The sequence below is a fragment of the Orycteropus afer genome, unplaced genomic scaffold (assembly GCF_000298275.1).
Source record: "Orycteropus afer afer isolate SDZICR_OR568_19922 unplaced genomic scaffold, OryAfe1.0 scaffold00177, whole genome shotgun sequence".
Taxonomy (NCBI): Eukaryota; Metazoa; Chordata; class Mammalia; order Tubulidentata; family Orycteropodidae; genus Orycteropus; species Orycteropus afer.
In genome coordinates, this window is record NW_006921764.1 from 6550463 (window position 1) to 6569543 (window position 19081).

Consider the following 19081-nt stretch of genomic DNA (forward strand, 5'->3'; position numbering starts at 1 on the left):
CTCGGGAGGGTAACAAGGGAAAGTGTTCAGTGCAGATCAGTGAGTAAGCACAAGCCCACCCATGCTTACCTTGCTCCCGGAGACCCGGTCTAAGACTTAGTCTTCCAGACTAAGACTGGGTAAAAGGATGGGGCCATCCACTTCTGAAAAAATTGGCTAGTGAAAACCTTATGAATAGCAGTGAAACATTGTCTGATATACTACTAGAAAACTTTATAAAGAGTGGTAAAACACTGGTGTACTGCCAGAAGAGGAGCCCCTCAGGTCAGAAAACACTCAAAATATGACTGGAGAACAGCTGCCTCCTCAAAGTAGAGTCAACTTTAATGATATGGATGGAGGAAAGTTTTCAAGATCTTCATGGGCTGAGAGGTCACGACTCTAAATGGGAAGAAACAATTGTAAACATTCATTAATAATCAGAACATGGAATGTATGAAGTATTAATGTAGGAAAATTAGAAGTTGTCAAAAATGAAATAGAATGGATAAAGATTGATAACCTAGACATTAGTGAGCTGAAATAGACTGATATTTGGCCATTTAGACTGAGACAATCATATGGTCTACTGTGCCAGGAATGACATCATCAAAAAGAACATTATAAGATTTATCCTGAAGTACAGTGTTGTACAATAGGATAATATACATATACATATAAGGAAGACCAGTTGATACAACTGTTATTCAAATTCATGCACCAACCACTAGAGCCAAAGTTGAAGACATTGAAGATTTTTACCAACTTCTGCTGTCTGAAACTGACCAAACATGCAATAATATTGATGTATTGATTTTTACTAGTGATTAGAAGTCAAAAGTTGAGAACAAAGAGGAAGCATGGGTAGTTGGAAAATACAGTGCTGGTGATGAAAATTATGCTGGAGACCTCATGATAGAATTTTGCAAAATCAATGACTTAGTTCATTGCAATACCTTTTTTCAGCAACATAAACAGTTACTATACACCTAGACCACACAGACAGAAGACATAAGAATCAGATTGACTGCATCTGTGGAAAGAGGCAATGGAGAAGTTCAGTATCATCAGTCAAAACAAGGCCAGGAGCTGACTGTTGAACAGACCATAAATTGTTCATATCCAAGTGCAAGTTGAAGTTGAAGAAAATTAAAACAGGTCCATGAGGACCAAAATATAACCTTGATTACTGTTGTTGTTGTTGTTACGTGCTTTCAAGTCGGACCCGACTCATAGCAACCCCTCCTTGGGTTTCCAAGGCAGTATCACTACAGAAGTAGATCACCCAACCTTCCTTCCAAGGAGTGGCTGCTGGGTTTGAACCAACCACCAGCTTTCTGGTTAGCAGTCAAGTGCCTTAGACACTAGGCTACCAGAAAGACCATTTGAAGAATAGATTTGACATATTGAATACCAACGGCTGAAGACCAGACAAGTTGTGGGATGACATCAGGAACATCATACATGAAGAAAGCAAAAGACCATTAAAAAGAGAGGAAAAGAAGAAAAGAGCAAAATGGTGTAAGATGAGACTCTGAAACTTGCTCTTGAACAGAGAGTAGCTAGAGCGAAAAGGAAAAAATGAAATAAACTAGGTGAACAGAAGATTTCAAAGGGCAGCTCAAGAAGACAAAGTATTATAATGAAATGTGCAAAGACCTGGAGTTAGAAAACCAAAAGAAAAGAACATGTGCAGCATTTCTTAAGCTGAAAGAACTGAAGAAAAAATTCAAGCCTTGAGTTGCAATATTGAAAGATTCTAGGGACAAAATATTGAATGATGCAAGAAGCATCAAAAGAAGATAGAATACAGAGAGTCACTGTACCAAAAAGAATCGATCAGCATTCAACAACTTCAGGAGGCAGCATATGATCGAGAACCAAAAGTATTGAAGGAAGAAGTCCAAGCTGCACTGAAGGAATTGATATTTAAAAAAAAAAAAAAACCTCACTGTCGTCAAGTCAGATCCAACTCATAGCAACCCCTCCTTGAGTTTCCGAGGCAGTATCACTATGGAAATAGATTGCCCAACTGTCCTTCCAAGGAGTGGCTGGTGGGTTTGAACTGCCAGCCTTCTGGTTAGCAGTCAAATGCTTTAGGCACTATGCTACCAGAGCTTCCTGATGAAAACAAGGCTTCGGGAATTGATGGATTACCCATTGTGATGTTTCAATAAACAAATGCAGTGCTGGAGTCACTTACTTGTTTATGCCCCAAAATTTGGAAGACAACTACCTGGCCAAGTGACTGGAAGAGATTTGTATTTGCATCCATTCAAAGAAAGGTGATTCAACAGAATGTGGAAATTATTGAACAGTGTTATTAATATCACATACAAGTAAAATTTTGCTGAAGATAATTCAAAAACGGTTGCAGTAGTATATTGACAGGAAATGTCCAGAAATGCAAGCTAGATTCGGAAGAGGATGTAGAACTGGGATATCATGGCTGATACGATATGGATCTTAGTTGAAAGCAAAAAATACCAGAAAAATGTCTACCTGTGTTTTATTGACTATGCAAAGGCATTCAACTGTGTGGATCATAACAAATTATGGATAACACTGCAAAGAATGGGAATTTCATACACTTAATCGTACTCATAAGTAACCTGTACATAGACCAAGAGGTAGTTGTTCAGAGACAACAAGGGAATATTGCATGGTTTAAAATGAGGAAGGGTATGTGTCAGGGTTGTATCCTTTCACCATACTTATTCAATCTCTATACCGAGCAAAAAATCCAAGGAGGTGGACTGTATGAAGAAGAATGTAGCAACTGGATTGGAGGAAGAATCATGAACAACCTGTAATATCCAAGTGACACAACCTTCCTTGCTAAAAGTGAAGATGACTTGAAGCACTTAATGATTAAGATCATGGACTATAGTGTTCAGTATGGATTATACCTCAACATAAAACAGAAGTCCTCACAACTGGACCAATAAGCAATCACGATTATTGAAGAAAAGATTGAAGTTGTCAGAAATTACATTTTACTTGGATACGCAATCAACACCCATGGAAGCAACAGTCGAGAAATCAAATGTCGTATTGTACTGGGTAAATCTGCTGCAAAAGACCTCTTTAAAGAGTTAAAGAGGAAAGATCTCACTTTGAGGACTAAGGTGTGCCTAACCCAAGCTGTGGTATATTCACTAGCTTGATATGCATGTGAAAGCTGGACAATGAATAAGGAAGACCAAAGAAGAGTTGATGCCTTTGAATTGTGTTAATGAAGAATACTGAAAATACCATGGAGTGCCAGAACAAACAAATCTGTCCTAGAAGTAGTGTAGCTAGAATGCTCCTTAGAGGTGAGAATGGCCAGACTTCGCCTCACCTACTTTGGTCATATCAGAGGGGACCATTTCCTGAAGGATATCATGGTTGGTGAAGTAGAGGGTCAGAGAAAAAGAGGAAGACCCTCAATGAGATGGATTGACACAGTGGCTGCAATGGTGGGCTCAAGAACAGCAGGACTGTGAGGATGGCACAGTAACACCAAATTTGGGATATTGGTAGATAATGCAAGTAGAGATGTCAGTAGGCAGTTAGATTTAAGAGTTTAGAATCCAGGAGAGAGCTTTGACCTGGAGGTAGTAAATTTGGAGTCATCAGCATAGTGTAGGTAGTATTTAAAATCATGGGACAGGAATAAAGTCACCTGGGATGAGAGTGTAGAGAGAGGACATCTAAAGACTGACCCAATATTTAGTTGGGAGATGAGGAGGAACCAGGAAAAGAAGGCCATGAAACAGTGATCAGAGTGATAGAATAAGAACCAAGACTCCTTGTAGTCCTAGAAGCCAAGTAAGCAGTATTTCATGGAGGGAATAATCAGTTGAGTCAGTTGTAGCTGAGTAACAAAAAGATGAAGAGTAAGAATTATTGGCTTTGGAAATAAGGATTTGACCTTAACAAGAATTGTTTTGATTAACCTGGTAGAGATGAAAGCCTGATTAGAAGGACTTTAGAGAAATGAAGACAGCAACTGTGGTAGTTAATGTTATGTGTCAGCTTGACTGGGCTGTGGTTTTAAGTGGCTTGGCAGCTGGATATACTTATTCTCCATGATGAGATTGTAAGCACCTCCATGGTGGAATATGCTGTGAACAGCCAAGTAGTTGAAAGGGACTTTCCTTTGGAGTGTGGCCTGCTACCAGTATATATGAAGAACCTTTAGGAAAGGTGTCTAACTTTGGGGCACATTTGAATTCTGCATTTGGTTGAGTATTCATCTCCAGTTCCTGGATTTGAACCAGTGGCCTACCGTGGTATCTCCCAGTCTTGGGGTTGTTTCTGGACTTGAACCAGTGGCCTGCTCCATTGCCTGCTGGTTTTGGGATTGTGCCATTTTACTTGCCATCCTTTGGTTCAGCAGCCTCAGCAGCCAGCAGCTATGTGAGTGAGTTAGGAGACACCTCTTGCTCCAGTGGGCCTGGAACAAGAGGCAGAGCTGAAGCCCAAGGTCAAGGGGCCTTCACCCAGCCCTTAGAGATGGCATTCTGAATTCGGACTTCTAGCCTCCTAAACTGTAAGAGAATAACTTCCTATTTGTGAAAGCCATCTACTTGTGGTTTTCGTTACAGCAGCACTGGACAAGTGAGACAGCAAGTGTGGTTAGTTCTTGCTGTAATGAAAAAACAAAAAGAGTAATAATTGAAAGGGGATGTTGGGGCAGAATGGGAGTTGTTGGGGGTTTTTGGCTTTTTTTTTTTTTTTTTTTTTTAAGACTTAAGCAGCATGCGTGGATGTCATGCAGATAGGAATGATCCAGAAGAGGGGGAATGGGTGATGTAAGAAAAAATGATAAAATTGTTAGAGCCGTGTTTTAGAGTAGGTAAAAGGAGACAGGATCCAGTGCATAAGTGAAAAGGTTTGTATGAATAATTCATCTGCACAAAGGTTACAAACAAAGATTTGGCAGGTCGGTAGATACAGTGGTGAAAGAGTAATGATTTTCTCTCTCTTTTTTTTTTTTTTTGTAATTCTTTGAGCTAAAATTTATTTATAGAACAAGAACAATGATATCTGGCTTCTCTGACTTGTTTTGAAGATCCAATAAAATAATGCTTATCAATTGTTTTGTGAATTGCAAAGGGTATGTAAATGCAAGCTAGGGCAATGAACTCCCTACCATGTTCATTTTCCAGGTTTTCTCCCAAAGAAAGAAATAGATTACCACTTAGCTTAAGGGTAAAAACCTTTCTCTATAGTGCAAGATGCTGTGGCGGTAGGGATGGAGAAAGAAGCCTGTAACAGGAAATGGGTCCCTGGATGTAAGACTGAGAGGCTGCCGTGTATTTTCACATGTAGCACTCTCACATAAATAACACTTCTGCACGTATAATGCACATAGCACTCACACGAAGCTGACGTGCAAGGGGAGTGGTGTGGTTTGCAAAACAGTGTGTAATGCTTGTGCCATCTGCTAAATATAATAGTTGAGGATACATACTTTAAAATTAGTTGGCACTGATTACATGTAACTAATGCTTTTATGAATGGTCCAAACTAATAAAAAACTCAACTGTTATCTTCAGTTCTGACTTTGAAATATATTATGGGTTTTTTTTTTTGGGAGGCGGGAGAGGGAAGGACTAGAAATTTGTGTTTCTAAATCTGTTTAAGTTAATTTGGTATTAGGACTAACCTATGAATCCTGTATAAACATTCTCTGAGAGGAGTCAAACCAGGAGCAGGAATGAAAGACCCCAACCATAGGTAACGCTCAGTGAGTGCCTGCTATGCCAGTCGTTCGTGAAGTGCTTTTCATGATTGTCTCATTTAATAAATAGATGAGTGACCATGGTGTGCATGGGGACAGAGGTAAAAATGTCAAATGTGGTTAATTCAGTGTTCAAAGTATAATAGGTATGTTACTGAGTAGATGATGACACAATTTGTAGTTTACAGATCAACTCTACTCATTTTATTCATTTATCCATTTTATATTTATTAAGTGCTAGATCCTACTAGGTGAGAATATAAAGTTGAATATGGTAGTATCCCAGTTCTCAAAGTTATAGTTTAGTATATTAACCTGGAGTATAACCTGTATTACCTTGGAGTTCTGTGTTGGTAGGGTGTTATCCTCAAACGTGCATTATTTTATCAGTGTGTCTTTGAGTTAGGACATTAAAGTCTGGCTGATGAGTTTCCTAGCATCTGTAGCCCAGTGGCATGTATACAGTAAACAAATAAATAATTGTTGAGTGAATGATTGAAAGTGACACAAAACTAATAAAGCATCTTCAAAATAATATCATTAACCACAATAGTGGACCAAAATTAAGGGATGGAATTTAATAAGGACAGATATGAATACTAACTTAGAAGTTCAAGGGAGCTTAGTTTAAGAGAGACAAAAGAAAAAGACTGACAATTAGAGTCTGTGTCATGTTGTGGCTGCCCCTAAAAGTAAGAGAGGTGTTAGTCCCATCTGCCTTATCAGACAATCTCTGAGCCCTGAATTTTGTTGCAATGTTATTTTTTGAACAGACATTGGCAAAGTAGAGTGTCCCTGGTGGGCAGTGACCAGCATGGTCCTAATGCTGTACAGGCAATGCCTGGGTTACAAACAAGATTGGCTCCTAACTGTCGTTAAGTGGAATTTGTAGGGGAGTTGTAACAGATGTGTATGATTCTTATTTAGTTTTAATTTAGTGTAAGAAAAGGCGCTAGCATTTTCAGTGATTTAAGAGTTGTACACAAAGCAAGTGAAGGTGATTATGGTGCAGAATTTGTTGCAGTAGGGGCTGGTTCAGTCGTTTCAAAGTGAAGGCAAATTTACATAATATTAAAGGGGAAGTAGGAGTTGTTTATAAGTCGGACATTTGTAACCCAGGGACTGTGTCCTTGAATCATTTAATATAATCTACACCTACCCCGCCCCCCGTTAATGGCTCCAAAGATAGGAAGGCTGATTTCAGTTCAGTTCACAGTAGACATTTCATTTTCAACAGTTGAAAACATAGAATGGGGTGTCTTCTGCTATTAGCTAAGTGAGTGACTTCTCAAATAGGGTATTTAAGAAGGGCTGAATAAAAGAACAATGTTGCCTAACAGGCTTGATTCCAGTGCCTCTGATGTCTCTGCAGTGTGTGGACTTCTATCTCATAAACAGAACTAGGACACATCAGATTAAGATACATTCTGTTTATCTTATATCACTCTCTTCTGCCGCAGCAATGAGTACTACCCAGCAGATCTGCAAGTTGCTCCAACCCAAGATCTGCAAAGAAAAGGCAAAAAGGTGGTGACAGAGGACACAGAAGAGGAACCAGCAAGCAGAGATGATGAAGAGTTGGAAGAAGAAGAAGTGCCCCAAGATGAACCCACACACAAAAAAAAGACAAGAAGAGCTGCAGCTAAGTAAGTTCAACATTGTTCAAAAACTGTGGCTCTGTAGTCTTAGGACAGAAGAGATGCCTGATGTCTAACTGTGAATGAAGTATTCTTGTACCCAGTGGACAACTTAGATAATTACTTGCAGTAAGTGTTACATCTCTGTCTCCTGGGATTTTCCTTTACTGCCAAAGAAAACTCAAATCTTCTGAGTTTTTTGGTTGGTTGCTTTTTTGTTTTTTTCCTTGATTGGCCACAGAATGTTGGAGAGACTTAGGGGCCTGGAGCGCTTAGACAGTCTTTGTGACCTTTGTCGTTGACTTCCACAGTACTGGAGCATTACGTTTGTGTTCTAGGGAACATATGTGTAATGCACCATCTTTTCTCATAAATGACCACTTTAGCACTTCTCTTCTGCCTTTTGTCTCCTGGTTACTTTTTGCCATGTTGTTGTTACACTCTCTTATTCTCTAGGTTATTCATTTGCCTGCATTCATATAAACCTTAAGAAAAGGGAGTGGTCATGTTCCCAAAAGTTACATTGATTTATCTAAAGGTGGTCTGAATTAGAGTCTCAAAGATTCACTGATTGATGATACTGTATCATTTTAACACTTTAGCTCACAATTTTGATATGCCTGTTTCTTAAGAATTTCCCATGAGCCATTTATTAATTCATTCATTCAGCAACCTTACTGAGTACTGCTGTGCTCGGTGGGGGCTACAAAGATGAAATGTACACAATGTCTGCATTGTTATTGTTGTTAGGTGCCGTCGAGTCATCTCTGACTCATAGCAACCCTATGCACAGCAGAACGAAACACCGCCTGGTCACATGCTGGCTCCACGATATTTGCTATACTTGAGCCCTTTGCTGCAGCTACTACGTTAGTCCATCTTGTTGAGGGCCTTCCCCTCTTTCGTCCACCCTCCACCTTTTAAGCGCGACATTCTTCTCCAGGGATTGGTCCATTCTGACAGCGTGACCAAAGTGAGTGAGACAAAGTCTGGCCATTCTCGCTTCCAAGGAGCATTCTGGCTGCACTTCCTCCAGGACAGATTTGTTAGTTCTTAGCATTCTTGGCCAGCACCACAATTCAAAAGTATCAATTCTTCTTCGGTCTTCCTTATTCATTGTCCAGCTCTCACACGCACATGAGGCGATTGAAAATATCATGGCTTGTGTCAGGCACACCTTAGTCCTCAAGGAGACATCTTTGCTCTTCACCACTTGAAAGAGGTCTTTTGCAGCCTACTTGCCCAGTGCTATACATCATCTGATGTCCTGACTGCTGCTTCCATTGACGTCGATTGTACAACCAAGCAATGTGAAGTCTTTGACAACTCAATTTTTTTTCCATTTATTGTGATGCTGCTTATAGGTCCAGTTGTAAGGATTTTTGTTTTCTTTATATTGAAATGTAATCCATACTGTAAACTTCAGTCTTCATCTGTAAGTGCTTCAAGTTATCCTCACTTTCAGCAAGCAAAGTGTGTCAGCAGTGTATCTCAGGTTGTTAATGATTCTTCCTCCAATCTTGATGCCACATTCTTCTTTATGTAGTCCAGCTTCTTGGATTATTTTCTCAGCATATAGATTGAATAAGTGTGGGGAAAGGATACAACCCTGACGCACTCCCTTCTTGATTTGCGTCTGCATAGTCATAGTCAATGTGTGTTGTGCTACAAGAGAATTATTTTTAAAGGAGTTGTGGATTCACATAGGTTGACTTAGTGGCTGAAACAATGGGCTGCAAAGATGGCACAGGACCAGGCAGTGTTTTGTTCTGTTATTACCCAAGGTCTGCATGAGTTGGAGTTGATTCAGCAGCAACTAACAACAACAAAAGAAGCATAAGGAAAAAAAATTGCTTCAATCTGCCAAAAAGATTCAGGAATGATTTGGAAAGAAGAGGGCATCCTTGAAGCTGAAGGATGAGAGTTCAGACGGGGAAAGGACTTGCCAGTTAATGGAAATGGAAGCACAAGGACAAGAAAGATTAGGGCCAAGCCCCATGAAACTATGGTTCCTTCTCCACTTCTGTCTTCTCACAACTCCTAACATTCTGTCTCCTGCTACTTCGTCTAAGACAAAGAATGCTATTTTCTTCCTTATATCTTCAGTATAATACCTGGCAAAAGATTAGCCCTCAGTACATGTTTGTTGCATAAATGAATAAGCCACTTACCCACTCATACCTCTTACTTTCCCACCTCTGCACCTTTGCTTGTGCCCCTCCCTTGTTCTGTAATGCCCTTGCTCATCTCTGCCAATTGAAAATCTGTTCATACTTTGAGACAGAGTTTCAGTGCTACTTCTTCACTGAAGCATTTCCCTCTTTTAAACTAAAAGTATCTTCTTCTTGTTAGGTGCTGTTGACTTGGGTCTGACTCATAGCAACCCTAGGTGCAACAGAATGAAACACTGACAGTCCTATGCCAGCCGCACAGTATTTGCTGTACTTGAGCCCATCATTGCCACCACCTGTGTCAATCCATCTCGTTGATTCTAGCTTAGTTTCTGTAGCTTAACTAGTAGGACATTTACAGTTTTGCTTTCTTTTGCTCAGGAGCAGAGTTTGATATTTTAGCCAAACTCTTAGGAACAGGGGTACAGAAGATTTCAAAGAGCAGCTCGAAAAGACAGAGTCAATTATTATAAGGAACTATGCAAAGACATGGAGTTGGAAAGCCAAAAGGGAAGAACACACTTGGCATTTCTCAAGTTGAAAGAACTGAAGAGGACATTTAAGCCTCGAGTTGCAATATTGAAAGATTCTATGGGCAGTATATTGACTGGTGTAGGAAACATCAAACGAAGCTGGAAAGAATACCCAGAGTCACTATATCAAAAAAAATTGGTTGGGTTCATCCATTTCAGGAGGTGGCATTTGATCAAGAACCAATGGTATTGATGGAAGAAATCGAAGCTGCACTGAGGGAAGTGGCAAAAAAGAAGGCTCTAGGAATTGACAGAATACCCATTGAGTTATTTCAACAAACGGATGCCGATCTGGAGGCACTTCACTTGGGTATGCCAAGAGTTATGGAAGACAGCTACCTGGCCAACTGAATGGAAAAGATCCATATTTGTACCCATTCCAAAGAAAGGTGATCCCACAGAATGTGGAAATTACCGAGCAATAGCATTAGTACTGCATGGAAGTAAAATCTTACTGAAGATAATTCAAAAATGGTTATAGCAGTATATTAACAGAACTTCCAGAAATGCAAGCTGGATTCAGAAGAGGACATGGAACGAGGGATATCATTGCTAATATCAGGTGGATCTTGGCTGAAAGCAAAGAATACCAGAAAGATGTTTACTTGTGTTTTATTGACTATGCAAAGGTATTCAATTGTGTGGCTCATAGCAAATTATGGATAACATTGAGAAGAATGGGAATTCCCGAGCACTTGATTGTACTCATGAGGAATCTGTACCTTGACCAGGAGGCTGTCATTCGAACAGAGTAAGGGGACACTACATGGTTTAAAATCAAGATGGGATTGCATTAGAGTTGTATCTTTTCACCGTATTTATTCAATCTTTATGCTAAACAAATAATCCGAGAAGCTGAACTATATGAAGAGGAACGTGGCATTAGGATTGGAGGAAGAATCATTAACAACCTGTGTTATGCAGATGGCACAACTTTGTTCGCTGAAAGTGAGGATGACTTGAAGTACTTACTAATGAAGATTGAAGACTACAGTCTGCAGTATGGATTACATCTCAATATAAAGAAAACAAAAATCCTCACAATGGGACTGAAAAGTGGCATCATGATCAATGGAGAAAAGATTGAAGTTGTCAAAGACTTCATATTACTTAATTCTACAATCAACACCAATGGAAGCAGCAGTCAAGGTATCACATGTTATATGGCATTGGTCAAATCTGCTGCAAAGGACCTCTTTAAGGTACTGAAGAGCAAAGATGTTTTCTTGAAGACTAAGGTTTGCTTGACACAAGCCATGGTATTTTCAATCACCTCATATGCATGTGAGAACTGAGCAATGAAAAAGGAAGACCGAAGAAGAGTTGATGCTTTTGAGTTATGGTGTTGGCCAAGAATGCTGAAAGTACCATGGACTGAAAAAAGAATTAACAAATCTGCCCTGGGAGAAATGCAGCTAGAATGCTCCTTAGAAGCAAGAATGGCCAGACTTCATCTCACCTACTTGGTCATGTTGTAAGAAGGGACCATTGCCTGGAGAAGGCTATCGTGCTTTGCAAAGTGGAGGGACAATGAAATAGGGGATGGCCCTCAATGAAATAGATTGACACAGTGGCTGTAACAATGGGTTCAGGTATAGCAAAGATCGTGGGGCTGGCACAGGACCAGGCAATGTTTCGTTCTACTGTACACGAGGTCTCTCTGAGTCGGAGACGACTTGATGACACCTAACAACAACAACAACCTGTCAACATTTGGCATTTCTGGGGAGTAATTTCCTATTTGCAAATAATTAAAACTTGTTTGACCGCCTAACCATGGAACTCTAGTCAAGGTGTTAGGAGTGCTTGCCAAAAAGAATAAATTTGGTGGGTAATGTTATCTTAAGAAAATAATCTCCATTCTTTAACTCTCTGACACCCTTTGCTTGTCTTTGTTTAGACAGTTACTTGCTCATTTACAAGTTTTCTCTAAGTTTTCAAATCCACGGGCCTTATATCTGGAATCCAAATTATATGAGCTGTATCTTCAGGTAAGTAAAAAAAAATTCTTGGTGCTGTAATTCTTTGTGAACTCTCCTCTGTCATTTTCATTGCCAAAGTAACTTGTAGGTTTTTAATAATTATTGCTTAAATGAGTCAGGAGGGCCCATGTCTACATTTTAGGTGCTCAGAATTTTCTTTTATTAATAGACATAGTTCCTGTTACCTCACAAAAGAATTTTAGGCAGCACTAATTTAGTTAATTTTGAAAAATGTTTTGGTGAGTAAACATTGATTGACTGTATTAAGAGTATGCCATTGAGTTGATTCCAACTCATAGCAACTCTATAGGTAACAGTTAAGTACAGGTAGTCTCCCACTATGATGGGGTTCCATTCTGACAACTCTTTTGTAAGTCAGTTCTGATGTAAGTCGAATATTATTTCTTTTTTTTTTTTTTTCCAGTTTCCATTATTCTTGCCTTTTATTATCATAGTATCTTTATAAATCTGATCTTTGTCTTTGGGGTTGGAAATATTACATATAAAGTTACAGATGTATCATGATATATACATACATTTAAAAAAAACACACAAAAAGCAGTGCAGGTGTTACAGTTAGAGAAACTTGAGCAGCTCAGCTTCAGGTTAACAACTGATGCTTCTGAGGGTATGAAACACTGCATAAAATCATGCTATAGGCCTGGTCTGCAATGAAGTTAGCATCAGGGCAGCAACAGTGAAATTGAAGCTGTAACAGCAGACATGTATGCAGTTCAGTTCTATGTCGTTAGAATTGAACGTTGCCCAACTTTCTGTTAGGACTTCTAACACCGACTTCTTTGTAGACCAGTCAGTAGCCTGCTGTACAGCAGTACTTTGAACAGTAAATCATCAAATTGAGCATCTGTGAGTGAACATCTAAGAATGATGCCATCAGCAAATTACACGTTGCGACATTGTATGTAGTACACATTACTAAAAAGAAGATGTGCAAAAAGAAAAATCTGGATGGTATTAAGTGCAGTTTGTTGTAACTCAAATACATTGTTAAGCTGGGGACTACCTGTATAGCAAAGTATTAATGACATCACCCTTGTTCTGGTTCCCTAGTGCCACTCTGGCAAAAATATACCACCAATGGGATGGCTTAAACAAACAGGAGTTTACTCATACAATTTGGAGGCTTTAAGTCCAGGTTCAAAGTGCCAAGCTCTAGGCACTGGGTGAAAGCCCCTCAGCCTTGGGCTTCAGCTCTGCGTCCAGCTCCCAGCCCACTGAAGCTAGAGGCTTTTCTTCACTCAGATAACTGCTGGCTGCTGAGGCTGCCAAACCCAAGGCTGACAATTAAAAAGGCACAGTCCTGATGTTACCAATCCACACGCCAGGTCATTAAGTCAAGTCCATTGTAAGTCCCAAAGTCAGCAGAGCATGGCAGGCTGCTGAACAATGACATGGCTACGTGCAGGGTCCAAGCGTGTGCCAGAAGCTAGAGATCATTCCCCAAGGCTGCTGCTTATATACAGGAAGCAGACCACATTCCAAAGGCAGCTACTCAGCTGCTTGTGGTAAATCCCACCATGGAGCTGATTGCCAGTCTCATCATGGGGAATAGCTACCCCCAGGTACCCAGCCACTCAACCAGGCCCAGCCAAGTTGACACACAAACATAACCACCACAACCCTTTTAGAAGCAATTAGGAGTTACGTCAAGAGCAGTTGACTACATTTTCCCTCCTAAAGTCTACCTTCACGGCAAATGTAAGATTCTAGGTTCTGTTAGAATGAATGAAAGCAGATTGTTGGAATAATAGTCTCTTGTAATCACAATGTATAACCCTGAATTCTAGAAAAGACTGCAGAAATAATTTAATGTCAGGAAGAGTGAGAATTGGATTATCATTCAAAACCACTTTGGGGAATGAAATTTCCATCTTCTGTTGTAAAGATTAAGCTTTTGTAGTTCCAGCAGAATTTACCTGTCTGTGTTCTCCTGACAATTCAGATATATACTTTGTGTATAAACACAGGAGTCTTAGTTGTCCACAGGAAGCAAAGTTCTGAACTGCCTCTTCAGAGAGGCCTCAGAGCCAGAACTTCTTTCCTGGCATCTTACTGGCTTCTTGTTACCATCACAGTTTTGTAAGAGATTCTCCTCATCATGTGACCAGTCCAGACTCACGTAGAGATTTGGCGGTGACCAAGAGCCTGAGTAGGCCTGAGGGACTGGCATGTGGGATACAGGCATCAGAGTTTTACTTCTTTTTCTTTTCATATATCCTATTCATCCTCCCTTTCTGCCAGGAAAATGTAAGGAGGTTGTCAGGTAGCAGTTATAAACCTTATCTACAAACGTAAATTTAAAGAAATAATTTAGCAAATGAACAGAAATAAATTGCTATCCCATATTATATGTGTATGTGACTGTATTAATTTTTCAATAAAATATCATTCTTAGTTGTTGCTGCATCAAGATCAAACAGTACAAAAAATAACTCTGGATTGCATAATGACGTATAAACATCCACATATCCTCCCTTATAGGTAAGTTATTTGATGCTAAATAAATCTGCCTCTTTTCTGAGGTAACCCTAATGCTATTTCCAGGCAAGAAATGAAAGCTAGAAGTGTATTTGTTATAAGTGGTTTGCCACAGATGTTATTTGTTGTCTTAGCAACTCTGTATTCAATAGAATGAAATGCTGCCTGGCCCTGCTTCAGCCTCACAATCCTTGCTGTGCTTGAGCCCGTTATTGCAGCCTGTGTCAGTCCATCTCATTGAGGGTCTTCCTCTTTTTCACTAACCCTCTACTTTACCAGGCATGATGCCCTTCCCTAGGGACATATTATCTCCTGAGAACATGTCCCAAGTATGTGAGGCTGAGTCTCCCCTTGCTCGCTTCTAAGGAGCGTTCTGGCTGTACTTCTTCTGAGACAGATTTGTTCATTCTTCTGGCAGTCCGTGGTATATTCAGTATTCTTTGCTAATGCTGCAATTCACATGCATCAGTTCTTCTTCGGTCTTCCTTATTTATTGTCTAGTGTTTGCATGTGTATGAGGCTAAAGAGATCTTTTGCTGCAGATTTGCCCAGTGCAATACATCATTTGATTTCTTGACTGCTGCTTCCACGGTAGTTGATTGTGAATCCAGGTATCTATAAATAATAAAGTAGAAAAGAGACTATTGAAAAAAATGTGTTAAAAAAAGTTTTATTATTTTCCTCAACTTCTAATAAAATGCCATAAAATTTTGGTGGTTACTTAGGAAATCATAATCACTCTCTAAGAACTGAAGAAAGCTATTGTATCATGCTTTCTTAAATAGCTCAGTTATTGACTAAAGCTAATCCCTTGTACCTTTTAAAATTTGAAAACTTGTCATTTTGGATGGTACTTTTATGAGCATTTTTCCTTTATGTATGTCACTACAGTACGGACTACTCTTTAAGACTTTATTTAAACATTATTCTACTCTTGCATTTCTTAAAATTACTGTTGATTATTAAATACTGATTTATGCTGTATTCTATTTTATAGGGAAAACTTGCAAAGACTTCTTGAAGATAGAAGCTTTAAGGAAGAAATAGTGCATTTTAGCATTTCAGAAGATAATACAGTAGTGAAAACAGCCCACCGAGCAGATCTGTTTCCTATTCTGATGAGGTATTCCTATTGTTTAAAAACAGACTTTTTGTGAGTATGGAATTAGGATTCTTTCAGAATATTTCATTTTGTATATTCTTTTTATTTTTTTTTTTTAAGTAGAATCTTTTAGGGAAGTCAAATTTTTATAGAGACTTAATTTAGAATTTTTTGCCCCTAACAGAAAGAGATATCTGTCTGTGGTATTATTTTAATAATCATAATGGTATAATTAAGTTCAACATTTCTCTATTAATTTTCAGTAATAGTAAAAGTAATTTATTCCAGTTCCTAAATATATGATATTTAATATTATATTTCTCATTATAGATGGTGGAACACATAGATGATACATAGATTATCCAAAGGTCATGTTTCCTGGGTATAGGGAAGAGTGCAAAGAGATCTTATTACTAGAAGTTTTAAGAACCACTCTCCTTGAATTTTGAATGTTAAATTAACAATGTTTATGTTAAGAGAGTAGCTTATATATTACTAGGTTATTTAGAATTTTATCAGAAATTGATGTTGAATTTAACAGAAAATGCCTATTAAACTTGTATTAAAATGGTTATAAATACTTTTTTCTATGACCAGTGATCTATATTATGTTAATGTAACCTGGTTAGCAGTCAAATGCCTTAGGCCCTGCTCCATCAAAGACCTTCACTAATGCATCTTTCTTGCATTTCTAGGATAACCCTTATTTGGTTTTAATACTTTTTTAATACAATACAGGATACTGTATGTAGAAATAGTGTGTTTGATGTTTATAAGCAAGATTAGTATGTGGCTTTATTTTTGTTCATTGACCTGTTTCAATATCATGATTATGCCAACTTTATAAGTGAGAAAAGATGGTTTCCTTTTTTCTCTATACTGCAAAACTTTATAGCAAGGAAATTATATTGTCCTTGAAAGTTTAAAAAAAATCATAGTTTATAAAGCTGTGAGTTTCATGTTTTCCCATGATTATTGGTCTACTCAGGTTTTCCTAAGTTCTGTTTCCTAATTTATATTTATGTTCTTTCTAGAAAATTATCCATCAATCGGAATCTTTCGAGTCTCTCCTCTCACTCACTTGCTTTTTTTTCTTTTCTATGCCTATCGTTGTATTTTCTTACTTCTTTTCTTTTTAATCTTTATGCCATGTTTTCGTTTTCCTTGATTTGACTTCCTTTTTTAAAAAAATACATTTTATTGAAATATAATTTATGTACAGTGAAATACACAAAACTAAGGTGACATGGGTCAGTGCTTTTTTTTTTTTTTTTTTTTGCAGGGGAGGCCCCTTGCCTCCCCTCCCGGTAACCAACAAAGAAAGTTTCCTTCCATATATAAACCTTTCCTTGACTTTTTGCAATAATGACCTAATACTATACTTGTCATTTTCTGATTGACTTATTTCACTCAGCATAGTGTCCTACAAGTTTATCCATGTTATGTAGTGTTTTGCAGATTCTACATTATTCGTTAGTGTTGTATAGTATTCCATTGAATGTATATACCATAGTTTGGCTATCCGTTCTTCTGTTGATGGGCACATAGTTTGTTTCCACCTTTTTGCTATTGTAAATAGTGCTGCGATGAACATGGGGGTGCATATATCTGTTCTTGCCCTGGCTCTACTTCTTTAGGATATATACCTAATCATGGGATTGCTGTGTCAAATGAAATGGTATTTCTAATTCCAGCTTTCCAAGGAATCACCATATGGCTTTCCACAGTGGTTGTACTGTTTGACAGTCCCACCAGCAGTGTATAGGAGTCCCAGTCTTGCCACATCCTCGCCAGCATTTATTGTTTTCTATCTTGTCGAACTTTGCCATTAGTGCTTGGGTGAGATGGTATCAAATTGTTGTTTTGGTTTACATCTCTCTAATGGCTAATGATTGTGAGCATTTCTTCATGTATTTGCTGGCTGCCTGAATACCCTCTTTGGTGAAGTGTCTATTCATATGTTGTACCCATTTTTTTAATTGGATTGTTAATCTTTTTATTGTTGAAGTGTTGGAGTTTTCTATAAATTTTAGATATGTCCCTTGTCAGATATGTAATTATTGACAATTATGAATTTGTTCTCATTTTGTTATGTGCTTTGTTGTGGTGTTCTTGATTTCTTTGTTCCATATTATTTTCTGTGCTGAGCTTGTTTTTGTTTATGAATCATGTTATCACTTCCTTCATTGCTGTTGTTTTAGTATTTGCTAAATATTTATGCTGGTCCTTTTATTTTAGTGTGAAAGTTTCTCATTTCTTTCAGGTTACCCTGTGATTTATAATTTTCCTCTGAAGTTTAGAATAGTCCATTCTATCTTGCAGTTGTCTTGACTTCCCTACCATGTAGAAGTTCTGTAACTACACAGCTTTTTCCAAACTCTTTTGGTTTTTAATTGTCCTCATTTGTCAGTTGATGTCTCTGGTTCCCTGATTATAATCCTGTAGGCTTATTTACTTTGGACACTTCCATAACTGGTTTGGTTTCTGGGTTATGTCATCCTGTGTGTTAATGGTTGGTTGTTGTTTGCTGTTGTTGGTTCTCTGTCCAGAGGACTCCCTTTAGCATCTCTTATAAGGTTGGACTGAATTTAACAAATTCCCTTAATTTCTGCTTATCTGGAAATCTCCTAATTTCACCATCATATTTGAGGAACAGTTTTGCTGGGTATGTAATTCTTGGTTGGAAATTTCTCTCTTTCAGCGTTTTATATACATCATCCCATTGTCTTCTTGCCTGCATGGTTTCTGCTGAGAAATCCAAGCTTAGTCTTATTGGTTGCCTCTTGTAGGTAATTTTTTGTTTTTCCTGTGATGCTTTCAGGATTCTTTCTTTGTCTTTGGTTTTGGTGCATTTGGTGATGATATGTCTTGGTGATTTTCTTTTGGGGTCTATCCTGTTTGGAGTTCATTGAACTTCTTAAATGGATATATTCTCATCTTTCATCATACCAGAGAAATTCTGTTCCAACAAATCTTCAACAATTTTTTCTGTGGTTTTATTTGTATCTTCCTGTTCTGGAATTCCGATTACACGTAGGTTATTCCTTTTGATGGTATCCTACATGAGCCTTAGGCTTTCTTCATTTTGTTTTGATCTTTTTTCTGATTACTCCCTTTTCAAAGAAGTATTGAGGTATTTGTCTTCAGTCTCCCCAATTCTGTCTTCCATTGATTTGATTCTGCTCCTTGGTCTGTTCAATGTGTTACCTATAACTGAAAATTTAGTATTAATCTTCTGGATTTCTATCTTTAGATTTTGTATCATGTCTAATTTTTCATTTATTTTGTCATTTTATTCTTGTATTGTCTTTCGAAATTGTTCTGGGGTTTTCTCTGTGTTTTCCTCCATTTTGTCAGTGTTTTCCTTGATCTGTCTCTCAATCCATTGATGGTACCTAAATATAATTCTTTTGAATTCCTTATCAGGGAGTTCCAATGCTGCTGCTT

The 19081-nt window shown here is 38.3% G+C and overlaps 1 protein-coding gene across 1 annotated transcript in view; it reads left to right on the forward strand.

The window, feature by feature from the left end:
- The window catches only part of UTP20 (UTP20 small subunit processome component), a 134722-nt gene that overhangs the window by 49122 nt on the left and 66519 nt on the right, over positions 1 to 19081 (forward strand). Inside the window, exons 22-25 of the mRNA XM_042781824.1 lie at positions 7171 to 7356; positions 11952 to 12042; positions 14450 to 14535; positions 15530 to 15655. Coding sequence (XP_042637758.1) covers positions 7171 to 7356; positions 11952 to 12042; positions 14450 to 14535; positions 15530 to 15655 — 489 coding nt within the window. The remainder of the gene's footprint in view (positions 1 to 7170; positions 7357 to 11951; positions 12043 to 14449; positions 14536 to 15529; positions 15656 to 19081) is intronic.